This window comes from Dromiciops gliroides, chromosome 4 (genome assembly GCF_019393635.1).
Source record: "Dromiciops gliroides isolate mDroGli1 chromosome 4, mDroGli1.pri, whole genome shotgun sequence".
In the NCBI taxonomy this organism is placed as follows: domain Eukaryota; kingdom Metazoa; phylum Chordata; class Mammalia; order Microbiotheria; family Microbiotheriidae; genus Dromiciops; species Dromiciops gliroides.
In genome coordinates this window covers 494,528,232-494,541,232 of record NC_057864.1, presented here as the reverse complement: position 1 = coordinate 494,541,232, position 13,001 = coordinate 494,528,232, and the positions used below count along the sequence as shown (strand labels likewise).

Below are 13,001 nucleotides of genomic sequence, written 5' to 3'. Positions count from 1 at the left end.
ATATGTGTGAGCACAGACCCTTCCAGCCCACTCACCAATCACCCCACTTTGGTTCAGCTGCCTCCACTGTCAAGGGGCCGATAAAAAGATGTGGCCTCCCCACCTCCTAGGAGAGATGTGAATATCCAATGACGTATTTGAAAGGAGTTGGCACAAATGAAGAGTTAGAGAAATGCGAAGTGGCATTTAGGTAATCAATGTCCCAGGAACATGGTCACCAGCAGGATCTGCTAGAAAAACACTCTCTACCAGTAACAAAACCATTTTTATGTCACGTGATTTTATCAGTAGATGGAGCAGCTTTGGACAAATTCCAAAATATGCTCTGCTAAAATATTAAAAAGCACTGGAATAAATCATGGAGTCTGATCATTAACATGGTAAATAACATCAACCTAAAACCGAGAGATAGCGTGACCTAGAGTAGAGAAATGCCAAAGCCTTTCCGAAAGTTCAAGAGTAAGACAAGGATGTCTGTCCACTGTTACCGCCGTTACTTGATGTAATCCTAAAAAGACTACCAATGCTACAGCCATAAAATGAGAAAAAAGAAACCACGGAAATAAACATGAGGAAAGTGAATTATAACTCTTTTTTTTTTGGTGAGGCAATTGGGATTAAGTGACTTGCCCAGGGTCACACAACTAGTAAGTGTCAGGTGTCTGAGGCCGGATTTGGACTCTGGTCCTCCTGACTCCAGGGCCAGTGCTCTATCCACTGTGCCACCTAGCTGCCCCAAAACATTTTTATTTTTTTGTGGAGCAATGAGGGTTAAGTAACTTGCCCAGGGTTACACAGTAAGTGTTAAGTGTCTGAGGCCAGATTTGAACTCAGGTCCTCCTGAATCCAGGGCCGGTGCTTTATCCACTGCGCCACCTAGCTGAATTATAACTCTTTACAGGTAAGATGGTTTACTCAGCGAACCATAAAGATTACAAGTTAGTTGAACCAATTGCTAAATCCAATAATATAGGATAGAAAATAGATGCAAACAAAGCACCATCAGCCTTTCTGTATAGTACTTACAAAATCCAACAGAAAGAGGCACAAAAAGAAATTCCTTTCAAAATAACTACAGACAGTATAAAATATTTGGGGATCTACCTACCAAGAAACACACAGTGACCAAATGAATAAGTATCTACAGATGCACAGAACTGCATCTACATAATCAGAGTGTCATTAACTGCTCATGGTTGAACTGTGCTCATACAGTAAAAATAATAATACTACCTAAATTAATTTATATATTCAGGGCCATGCTGGTCATCAGAGTTACTTTATAGAACTAGAAAAAAAAATAACATCCAGAAGGGAAAAAAAGTCAAAACTTTCAAAATAAATAGGGGGCAGCTAGGTGGCACAGTGGATAAAGCACCGGCCCTGGATTCAGGAGGACCTGAGTTCAAATCTGGCCTCAGATACGTGACACTAGATGTGTGACCCTGGGCAAGTCACTTAACCCTCATTGCCTTGCCAAAAAAAAAAAAAAAAGAATACCTGTGATGAAGCATGTTACCCTCCTCCTGACAGAGGGGTGATGGATTTAGACTGCAGAATGAGACATACATTTTACAAATAGAGAGAGAGAAAGGAAGGAAGGAAGGAAGGAAGAGAGAGAGAGAGAGAGAGAGAGAGAGAGAGAGAGAGAGAGAGAGAGAGAGAGAGAAAGAAAGAAAGAAAGAAAGAAAGAAAGAAAGAAAGAAAGAAAGAAAGAAAGAAAGAAAGAAAGAAAGAAAGAAAGAAAGTAAGTAAGTGGTGGGCAAGAAAGGAGCCTTGCAACACCAAATCTCAAACTGCACTACAAAGAAGTAACTGTCAAAGCCATTGGGCTTTGTTAGGACTAGAAAAACGAATTCCTGGGGCAAATTCGAAGCACAAGAAGCCAACCAATAGCATCACATGATGTCTTCAATAAGCCCCAGACTCCAACTACTGGGATAAGGACTTGTCATTGGCCAAAAGCTGCTAGAAGTGGAAAGCAGTCTGACAGAAATAAGTCCAGGCTCCAAAGGGAGGAGCGGGCCCAGACCTAGACTTAAAAGGTTACATCATAAACCAATCAGAGTCTTGACCAAACAAAAGAGAAGAAGATCACACGAGATAAAAGGGACAATTCTGATTGCATAAAATTGAAAAGCTTTTGCAAACAAATTCAATACAACTAAAATCAGAAGGCAAACATTTAAATTGGAAAATGTCTTTAAAGAAAATTTCTCTGCTAAAGATCTACTACCCCGACATATAAGAATAAGAATTCTGCCAAGTGACCCTCGCCGATTCTCGAGGACCCTGATGAGGTATGCTACCCACCTCCAGACAGACTGGAGGAGAGAGAACCTTGGATACATTAAAGAGACGCTCTAGGATGGGGATATGCTCACTCACCTCTGCAGGTATTTACAGAAGCACTGAAGTTCCTGCAGGGTCTCTCGAGCACTTTGGAAAATCTCCTCTGCTAAGAACGTGTCCATGAGACGATCCCAGACATCTTCTGAACAGCGGGCTACTCGGGCCCTCCTCTCAGCTTCCACGGCACTCCTAGAGAAAGACAAAGGCAAAGACACCTCAAGCCCTCTTAGTGGACCACTGGACCAACCCTCTACCCCAGGCCTCAGTCTCCTCATTTGTAAAATAAGGGGCCTCAGGGGCAACTAGATGGCGCAGTGGATAGAGCACCGGTCCTGGAGTCAGGAGTACCTGAGTTCAAATCTGGCCTCAAACACATAACACTTATTAGCTGTGTGATCCTGGGCAAGTCACTTAACCCCAATTGCCTCACTAAAAAAATAAAAAAATAAAATTTAAAAAAAGAGTAAAATAAGGGGCCTCTTATCTGCAGTGACAACTCCCCTACTAGGGCTATGGTGATGCCCAGAGGGTTGTGTGAAGAATCCCCCAGGCCCCTCAGCCTGTTCCCTCCCACCACATGGTTCTTCCCTCAAAGGGCAGAATTAACCCTAAGGAATCCTCACACAAAAATCAGCCTCTGTTTCTGCGGTCGCTAATGGAGGAGTCCTCACCTGGGCCAGAAACATCCATCCCTGGACACCTCAGTTCTGTAACTGGAGTCACAGACCCCCCCCAATCCTCCCTGTTTTCAGTAGGTGTCAGATTTCTGCATGACAGCCTCCAGGCTGGGGGAGCACCTGCCATCAAGTGTCTCCATGGGGGCAGGGGAGAGGACACCCACTGGTTCAGAGACACTGCAGGCCATCAGCTAGACAGATCCGACACAGGGTACGCTGCCCCAAAGGCAGAACGCTAACCGCTACACCTGTCTGTGTTTTAACTGCGGCTCTGCCATCACCCACTCCTTGCCCTGAGCGTCTCGTACCCGTGTAGGCTACAGGGAGAAGCCAAAAATAAGCGTAACCCTAAAACCCGTAGAAGACAAGCCGAGAGCAGAGAAACTCTAACCAGAATCCTGTCAGCTAAGCTGGTCCAACAGAAGAAACCCCCCATGTCGAGGACAGCCTTTCTCATAGAGATTGTTGCTAGGGCATGGATGGGGGCCACTGTACTGGCATAAGGAAAGGTAGGGTAGGGCAGTGGATAGAGACACGGCAGGCATGAGGCCGTCACACCCCTGTCGCCCCAACCTGTGGCTGCGGTCAGGCAGGTGGGCCCCTGGCGGGGTTGAGTCCCAAGCTCCTGTGGGAGAGGGCAGCTCTGAGCACAGCCACCCCATGGCGGGAAGCCTAGCATCACCACTCCCAGAGGCAGTCACGCACAGTGATCTGGTCTAATGGAAGGGACTGCCTTCCCCTAAGGTTTGTCCTCCGTCACATTCCCTCAGGGCTGGTCCCACTGGCACCCAAACTGACATTCAGGCACCAGCCCTTCCTTGGCTCAACTATGGATCAGGAAGAGATGCCCCAAGGACCTAGTGCCCCTCTGTTCTAGAAGAGGGCCCCAGAGAGCCTGGACAGAGGCTGAGTGAGGAGGGCTGACCCCAGTACCTACCCATGGTCACAGAAGTGGGAAGAGGAGAAACGGGCACTGAGCCCAGTTGCCCAAGCCACCAGGGCAGCTGAAGAGCCTAGCTTTTGTGGCAAGGAGTTGAAGCCAGAGATGGCACGATCGTAGCCATGAGGACGAAGGAAAAGAGAGGACAGACTCCCTCCCTCCCACACTGTCCCGGCTCCAGCTTTCACTCACTTCAGCTGCCGGGAGGCGATTTCCCGCACGCACTCTGCCACCATGAGGTCCATCAGCTCAGCCACCAGCACGTGGCTCAGCTGGGCCAGCAGACGCTCTCTCTCCCGCCTCCGTCTACCAGAGGGAGAAGAAAGCCCAGCAGAGGTCACGGAAAAGCCTGTGTCCAGGGAGCCCCACCCACCAGCCACAGAACCGAGGCTGCGGTCACATCAGCACGAGATGACGATACCTTTGCTCTTCCACTCTTTTCTCTTCTTCCCGAATTCTTGCTCGTTCTTTGTTCACTTCTTCAGTGGCGACCTGTCTCAAAATGTCCACTGTCGCCGTGGCCAAGAGCTCCTCCGTGGCCACCTTGGAAAACCTAGACGAAGGCAAACACATCCAGTCATCTGGCCCTCTCTGAGCACCAACCAACCTGCCACAGAGCCTGCAAGGCCACCAGACTTCCCAAGCCAGTACTGCCTACGTACAGAAAGACACAGAACGCCCGAGGCTGGATCCCTCCCCTTCTGAGACTCAGGGCCAGGTAAACCCCCAGGATGGGGCCACCGAAGCATCATTTTGAGGAAGGATGAAAGGCCACAGGAAGCCACTCCCAAGAGTTGGGGGAGAAGGAAGCCCAGACCTGTCTGGCCCAAGGGGAGCAATCCCCAGGAGGAAGCAAGCGTACCTTAAGGCTGCAGCGGCGTAGGCAGCCCCAGCCCGGCTGATTTCTTCACAGTATTTTCTGAGGACATCCTGGACAAGCTCTTCAACAACCCCCGCGATGTCCTAGCACAAAAGAGAAGGTAAGCGGCCCTCTTTCTTCACACTCTTGGTGTCAGAGGACGTCCCCTCCTGGCCCTCACGGCTCGGTGAGCATCAGAACGGCCTTTTGGCTCTGTGTCTTCTCAGAACCAGAGCCTTGCGTGTGCCAGTCGAGGCCCCTTTCCTAGCTGTACTCCCCCCAGCAGCCCCATTCTCTGAGCTCTGTCCAGACTGTCCCCGAGGCCCAGAATGCTCCGCCCCCTCACCACCCACTCCTGGCTGCCTTCCAATGAAGCTCCAATGCTCATGGCCATAGGAAGCCCCCCGGCATCCTCCTGACATCCCTCCACTGGGAAAGCCCTCCTGGCTAAGGCTGCTTTCCGCCGACTCCCTGAATCAGACATGCCGTCTCCCTGTTAGAATGGAAGCCCCTGGAGGGCAGGGCCTGCTTTCTGCCCTTCACGGTATTCCCAGTCAGCAGGCATCTCTTCGAGGGTCACTCTGTCGCAGGGACTGTGCTAAGACACAAAGGAAGGCCAGAGTAATCCCTGCACTTTATTAGGGAGTCAAGTGCACAAATAGCACACGGGAAGGGTAAAAGGTCGTCTCACAGGAAGCGCCCGACAAAAGACAGCTGACTGACTGACTGACTGTCTTAATGGCCAGGCCTTTACTGTGCTTGGGCAGATGAAAGCCCCACACTCTCACCCACACACCTGCATTCCTGCCCACAGACTACCCCCTGCCAAGGGGTAAAGGCGTTAACGGCCTTCTTCCATACCGCGTCGCTGTAGGTAGGCCGAGGCTTGGGAGGAGGCAGATCGGGCTGACTGACGGACTGGAAGAGAGATGACGGGGCAGCCGACGGCGGTGCAGGAGCAGAGGCCACAAGGGCGGCCGGCAGTCCAGCGGTCTGGGTCTGTAGCGGCTGAGCTGGGGTGATAAGCAAGGGCTGAGGCGGGACACGGAGCGTGGACGCTTCTGTGGCAGGGCTGGCTTCTTCCCCCTTGGCACCTCCTGAAGGAGGGAGATGAGAAACCCAGGAAGAGTACTCCAAGTCAGGAAGCGTGCACCAGGTCAGCTGGATGCCAGTAGAGCCCAGACACCTGGGACCACTGTAGGAGTCCACCATGAGGGGCCACAAACCCAGAGGCATCACAGCTCAGTGGAAAGGCTATGGGACCTGATGTCAAGATCTCAGCTCAGATCTCAGCTCTGCACCTTCCTCCCTGCATGATGCTGGGCACATCTCTGAGCCTTCCTGGGCCTTGGTTTCCGCAATTCGTAAATGGAGGGGGTTGGACTAGATGAATGGCCTCTACAGCAACGAACTTGCAACCCTGAGATGACCTCTGTCACTCACCTGCGCTCTCCACGCTTGGCTTCTGTCCACTTGGAGCAGGCTCAGGGCCCGTGCTCTCTCCCACATACTTATGCTGCATGTTGAAGCTGCACACTGGGATGTGACAAGGTACGGAGGGTAACGGCCCCCCATTCACTACTTCTCCAACCGAGACGGTGAGCTTCTCTGTGATAAAAGTGCACTTCTTTGCCTTGGACAAGCCTTCGGGTTCCAAGAACGCAGACCGATTAAGCTCAACACAGCTGTGCCCAAAACAAACAAGGAGGAAATCAAAACCCCCCCCTGAAAGAAATGGCACCTTCCTGTCAGACAAGCCAGGGTGAGCCCCCACACCGGCACCTCAGGTGTGCCCATCACTGCACTCCCTCTGACCTTGTGAACCAGGAACCTCCTGAGTGCAGGCCAAGCCTCTTCCAGGAGAGGAAGAGGCACCATTCAGCTGAGCACACAGGGCGCTATACGTCTGGGCCCTCGGCTTGCTGAGGTCCACAAAGAACAAGTGCGGTCCAGAGAATGTCTCGTTTGGACCAGGGTCAGTGATCCAAAATTGGAAAAGGCAAAGACGAGCTGGAAGCAACGTGCTCACACAGGACTATTCACCCTGGGCCACACTCCTAGTCTGCACGAGCTCTCCTACCTGGGCCCATCCAGGGTCCTTCCGCACGGACCACTACCTCGCTACGACTTCGCAGACTGTCTTCAAAAGAGCCGCCCATGAGCCTCTCCACCTTTGGTGAGGCTTGTCCTTCAGGGGGCCTGTACTTGGAGTGCCCCAACCCCCAGTCCCACTGGCAAGGCATCTGAACAATCTAGGCCATCTCTGGGCCACCGCCCATCATCAGAGGTGGCCAGGAGGAAGGGTCACCAATCAACGGGAGAGGCATTCCCCTCTCTGGCTCTGGTGGCAGCAGGCAGGCTAGGAATAAGGAAAAGCAGTTCACAGCCAGGGGCGACAGAGGCCGACTCCTGGCAAAAGCACCGCTAACAAGAGGAAAGCGTGGCTCAAGACACTCCAAAGAGCTCTTGGAAGTTCTCACCCATCGGACACACTGAGGCCGTAGTAACTCAAGAAGTCGGTCGCTTCCTCGGCGTCTCTAAACAGTAACATGGGCACCAGGTTATCCAAAGGAAAGCTGGTGGACCTCTGAGTGCTCACTGTGTAAGCCACGTTGAGAGCCCGCAATGCGTCTTTGCGGATCTAGAAGAAAAATGGCACACATCAGGGCAGATGTCTGACACACATGGATGCGCTGGGACTTCTTTGAAGCCAATGTCACCCACTTCACGGCTCTGGTGTATTAAAGGAAGGGAGGCAGTCTCTTCCCCTCATTACCACTTCCTCATGTGCTCCATCAAATGAAAATGACCATTTCCTGCAAACCACACGAGCCGTTTGGCTTGGGGACAAACCCTTTCTGTGCTATTTTTCTTCACATGAACAAGTCTCACAAAGAGAGAACTCTGGCCCCAGGAGCCCAGCATTTTGTGCTGAGGGGCACAAACCAGAAGCTCTCCTCCTTCCCAAACTATCCATTTATTTCTGAATAGAGCAGCTGAAACTGTAAAAAGAAAACGGGGCCTGCTCGGATTGGCGGGCCACTGTCATTTCCCCCACTCACACCAAGCTCAACCGACTGAAAGTAACGAGTGTCACATGACTGCATGTGTTGTGCTTTCTGGGACCCTCCTCTTCTGGGCCCGAGGGTCCTCACCCCAGAGCTGTCGCTGGATGGCGTCGCCACTAAATGCAGAACGAGGGGTTTAGAAGAGGCCTGACAGATGGCCGGCCCGGCGGCGTCAAACTGAACAGAAATCTGAACGTTGATTTGCAAACACTGACCGCTAATAACAACACCTAATGTTTATGGCACGCCTCTTATGTGCCAGGCCTGGGGCTAAGCACTTTACAACAATCATCTCATCACATCCTCACAGCGATGGTGCTATTGCTATCAAGAGCCCTATATTACAGGTAAGGAAGCTGAGGCAAGCATAGGTGAGGCCCAGGGTCACACAGAGAGCATGTGTCTGAGGCTGGTTTCCCGTCCTCGTGACTCCAGGACCAGTGCTCTATGCACTGCGCTACCTGGCTGCCTCACATCTGTGTTTTTATTTATTTACCTGACCTGGTCTAACCCAATCAACCCTTCATCTTACACATGGAGAAACCGAGGCCCAGAGAAACTGGCTTGCCCAGTGACAGCAAAAGGGAAAGTAAATGGAGACCATTTTCTCACTCAGAATTTCTGCTCACCTCAATCCAAAGCAGCCACGTGTACCCCAGTTCACCCACCTGATTGAAGTAGCAGTGCAGGAGGCAGGCATTCAGGTAGGAAGCAGACCGGACCATCTTGAAGAACCGCACAAAATTGTTGCTGTTCAGGGCGGCGAAGGCCTGGACGGCAAACTTCACTTCTGGGGAATTTCGGACAGCAGGCCGGAACTGCTGCACCTCTCTGGGGATGCAATCAGAAAGTGACTGGTGAAGAAACGCAGAACGTGACAGAGGAAAGGAGAGAGAGGATCGCCGGGATAAATCCATGCAAAACTAGGCATACAGGGATGAGGAGACGGGTCTGTTTGTAACCCTCAGAGTTCACAGAAATGCACACTCAGAACGATCTCTAGCCAGAGACCCGACCCGCCCCTGCGCCAACAGAGGGAGGAGGCAGCCTTTCATTTATGGGGCAGTTTCTCAAACTGTGATTCCATCCATTTACATAGGAACACAAGTGAATGAATCACTGGGCGCTGGGATGAAAAAAGCCAGACAGGCCCCGCCCTCCAGGGGGGAGCTGACACTGAGGGAAGGTGTTGGCTGCCAGGGCAATGCTCCAGAGGCAGCAGCAAAGCTGCCTCCTCTTTCACGCCTTCTGCACCAATAAAATCCTAGCGGTTTCTGATGTCGGCCCCCTGGGCAGGGACTTTCTTTCCTGGGTCTTTTGTGGCTGCAGTCGCAGTGCCAGATGACATCTCCCCAAGGGATGCGGAAGGCAAGCACTAGAGGGATGGCTATGCCCAAGTCCCTGGGTCCTGGGCCGCCTCCATCCGGCTTGGCTGGGAGGTGGGGGGTGACTAGGCTGGCCCAGGCTGCCTCCTGTCTCTCCCTCCTAAGCCTGCCCAATACTCAGCTGTCTCCCCCAGCACGAGACAAGCTCCAGGGGGCAGGGCCTCTTTCATTTCCATCTCTCTATCTCCTGCACCTCACACAGTGCCTGGCACATAGGAGGCACTTACCACGTTTGTATACAATACATGATACAACTTTGTAGACAATCATTTTGTATGCACAAACCTCAAACATATACAAAGTGGGGAAAGAAATGTTAGTTCATGGGCATTGGTGGGGGGGAGATTAATGAGATTTTCAAAAACAGCCCTTTGGGAACCATTCAAGAAGGGGACAAAGGTCTCTCCTGCCCTGACAGGCCATCCTAACTCTTTCCTACACCTGCATTTTCCCAGAGGTTCGTCACAGACCCAGATGTTAAAAGAGCCCTAAGGTTTCAATCGTCCTTTTGAAAAACACCCAAGAGGGGCAGCTAGGTGGCTCAGTGGATAGAGGCCCAGGAGTCAGGAGGACCTGAGTTTGGATCCGGCCTCAGACACTTAACACTTACTAGCTGTGTGACCCTGGGCAAGTCACTTGACCCCAATTGCCTCACCAAAAAAAAAAAAGAAAAACACCCAAGAGCTCCTCGCAGATGAGCCTGACAGCTGAACCCATACTTATTCACACGGACAGGCCCCACCAGAACCTGGACTTCCTGCTTGGCCTCTCCTACTTCTGATCCCCAATCCTGAGATTCTCAGCACATTTTTGTTCTGCTCGTGTTGATGTCTTTACAGTGAAGGTCAGCCACCAGCATCACCCAAGGTGACCACCCTCCCTCCCTAGGCTGAGCTGCCCTGACCAGCCCTGCAGCTGCTGTTGTTGCCAGTGTCTGAGAGATGGTCATCAAAGGCCAGCCTGGCCTCCAGACTTCCTGGGCGGGTGCCTTTCCCTCTCTGAGCCGCAGTTTTCAGGGGCTGGATGAGGGGAGCTCTCTGTGCGATGCCCAAGTGATTGTGATGCTCCTAGGGGACAGCTTCTGCCCCCAGATCGAGAGGAGGCCATCAGGATGGCAACCCCTGACCCTGACACAGATGCCGTGATGCTCCGAGGTGCTCTCTCAGGACAGTCCCCGACCCTGTCTCTGCACGGCCCCCCCAGAGCACTTGCCTCAGGATGTCCCCCTTGTTGAGATTGAGCAGGACGTTGTAGCCCCGGAATTCTGCTTCACTGGCACAGAGGACGCCCTTGTTGGCCAGATCCTGGTACATCTCCTTGAGGCTCTGCAGACACTTGGTCATGTTCTCATTGTTGATCTTGGCATCAAAGGAGGACATGGGCTCTTCACACAGTGAGTGCGCACAGTGAATGTGGAACCGGGTGCACTTTTCAATTAGCGACACCGTCAGGGGGTCACATAGGTGCTGCTGGGTAATGTCCTGCCCAATGAGAACAGAGCCAAACAAAGCCAGGCAGTGAGAGCGTCTTCACAGGCCAGGGTCATCCTGGCTATTACAAACAGCCTGCTTCTTATGATCACGTGAACAAGAGACAGACAGACAGACAGACAGACAGACAGACAGACAGACAGACACACACACACACACACACACACACACACACACACACACCCCTGATTCCAGGGTGTTTTAGAATGACTCTTGGGACTTGGTTATCACTTTGAGGGTGGCACATCGACCACCCTGAGAACAAGAGGAACAATGGGACCCCCCAGAGAACCTTCTAAGGTCCTAGAGGAAGGAGGGCTCTTCCTGCACATCTGACCCCAAGGACGGACTCCCCTGACACGCACTTTCTGGTCCACTGCCTCAGGCTAGCCCGCCAGAGCTGGCTTATGGTGAAGAAATGGGAGCTGCCCCGCCCCAGGCTGCAGCTTGCAGCCTACGGTTCTCAAAAGAAGGCCCAGGTCATACCTTCCTTATTCCGCGCGTCCTGTTCCACACAAAGTCGTACCAGTCACGCGAGTTCCCTTCCCTCTGGTCCATGATCTGGGTGACGAGGTAGTCCATGGTCATGCTGAGCACCCCAGAGGGACGCAGCTCATGGGGCAGGGGCTCCTCCTGGTCGGCCGAGGATCGGCTGTATTCTTTGATTGCTGCGGCGTGGTCCACCTGAGGAAGGTGAAAAGGCCTGGTTTTATTTCTGCTTGCCCGGGAAGGCCTGTACAGGGGAATAAAAGTTGTGCCCCCCCAGCACAAGGGTTAGGAAGAGCCAAGAGATCTCACCGAGCGGGAAGCTCCCTACACGGTACAGAGCACAGCCCACGTGGCTCTGCCGGCCCATCTTGGGTGACCAACTCTCACCCTGGGCGTCCTCCCGCATGCCTGTTGCCAGGTAACGGTCACTGCAGAGCCAGACGAGGGCCTCCCTTTGTCCTAACACCCTGAGGGTGTGTGGGGAGCACCCCTCACCACGGCCAGGGGAATGGCCCATCTCCCTTTTCCCATCACACACTCTCCTGATGGCAGCCTTTACACACACCTGGTTTGTGCGCTTCTTGAAAGGAGTACCCTCATTTTCTAACAGTTACAGAACCACTTCTGTTTAAAATCACAAGCTCGTGGGCTCCTGGATCTAGCAATCTAGTCCAATCCTCCCCATCTCACAGAGGAGGAAACTGAGGTTTGGGAAGGGAAGTGACTGACTGAGGTCACACAGGCTGCCAGTGGCAGCGCCAGAGGGTGAGCTCACCCCACCGAGCGGTCGGCCCCACTGTGTTATTGCCATCAGCTCCAAATGCAATGAAAGCTGCAGAAGCATGAACTATAACGGACTGATGAAAACTCGGTGGGGAGGGAGGCGAAGATTAAATCACACAGTGATAAGAGGAAACCTGCAGACCAGCCTCAGCCGCAGCATCTGCACAGCACGCCCCCAACACACCCCCACCCTGGAGAAAAGGCTCCTCCACGCAGCCCCCTTGGGACCCCCCCCCCCCACTCAGAAAGACTCGAGCGGATAATGACAGACAGCAGCAGCCACCGGCTTGTCAGGACCAAGAGACCTCCTCTCTCCCCAAGCTTTGGGAAAAGCCCAACAGTCCCCGACCTGAGGCCAAGGAAGGCGGCACCCCAGCATCCACAAGGCTCAGGCCTGGTCTTGCCAGACACCCCTCAGCCCACCCACCCACAGGCCTATGCGCAAACCTCGGCCCTGCTGCTGCATTTCCATCTCCCCAAAGCGCCCCACGCTTCACCTCAACACGAAGGCCAAAGAGCTGTCTTCCCATGTCAGTCAGCCCACCTGGCTGCCCACTATCCTCCACCTGCCTTTGTTGACCCCAGGATGACTAGATATGGGGATGCTGGGGAATTTTACCAGCAGGTTACCATGCAACGGGGCTGCTCCCATCCCAGCCCTGACTTGTGTCCCGCTGACCCCTGCATATGGATGAAATTTAGATCACGTACCAGCAGCCTCTGCCTTGCTCTGTGAGCAGCTCACAGCTGCACATCTGTCTGGTCGTTCAGACCTCTGATGCCCAAAGGCACTGCCCGTGTGCAGGCCACACTGACCACAGGCCACAACTTCTTCCCCCCACTAAGCATCTTTCCATTGCCCCTGGGACACCTGCAAGTCAGGCTAGCTCTCCTTTTATCTGTGACTCGTGGCTATATGTATGCACCGTCCCCAGGAGCATGCTGGTGACAGGGCAGT

The 13,001-nt window shown here is 52.9% G+C and overlaps 1 protein-coding gene across 5 annotated transcripts in view; it reads right to left on the bottom strand.

Moving 5' to 3' along the window:
• The window catches only part of LOC122754214 (minichromosome maintenance complex component 3 associated protein), a 37,197-nt gene that overhangs the window by 13,871 nt on the left and 10,325 nt on the right, over nt 1-13,001 (bottom strand). For all 5 annotated transcript variants that reach the window (XM_044002426.1, XM_044002425.1, XM_044002427.1 and 2 more), the window contains 10 exons: nt 11,258-11,455; nt 10,494-10,762; nt 8,565-8,727; nt 7,309-7,469; nt 6,272-6,513; nt 5,690-5,925; nt 4,832-4,932; nt 4,391-4,522; nt 4,162-4,275; nt 2,389-2,541 (listed from right to left, as the gene is read on the bottom strand). In XM_044002426.1, coding sequence (XP_043858361.1) covers nt 2,389-2,541; nt 4,162-4,275; nt 4,391-4,522; nt 4,832-4,932; nt 5,690-5,925; nt 6,272-6,513; nt 7,309-7,469; nt 8,565-8,727; nt 10,494-10,762; nt 11,258-11,455 — 1,769 coding nt within the window. The remainder of the gene's footprint in view (nt 1-2,388; nt 2,542-4,161; nt 4,276-4,390; nt 4,523-4,831; nt 4,933-5,689; nt 5,926-6,271; nt 6,514-7,308; nt 7,470-8,564; nt 8,728-10,493; nt 10,763-11,257; nt 11,456-13,001) is intronic.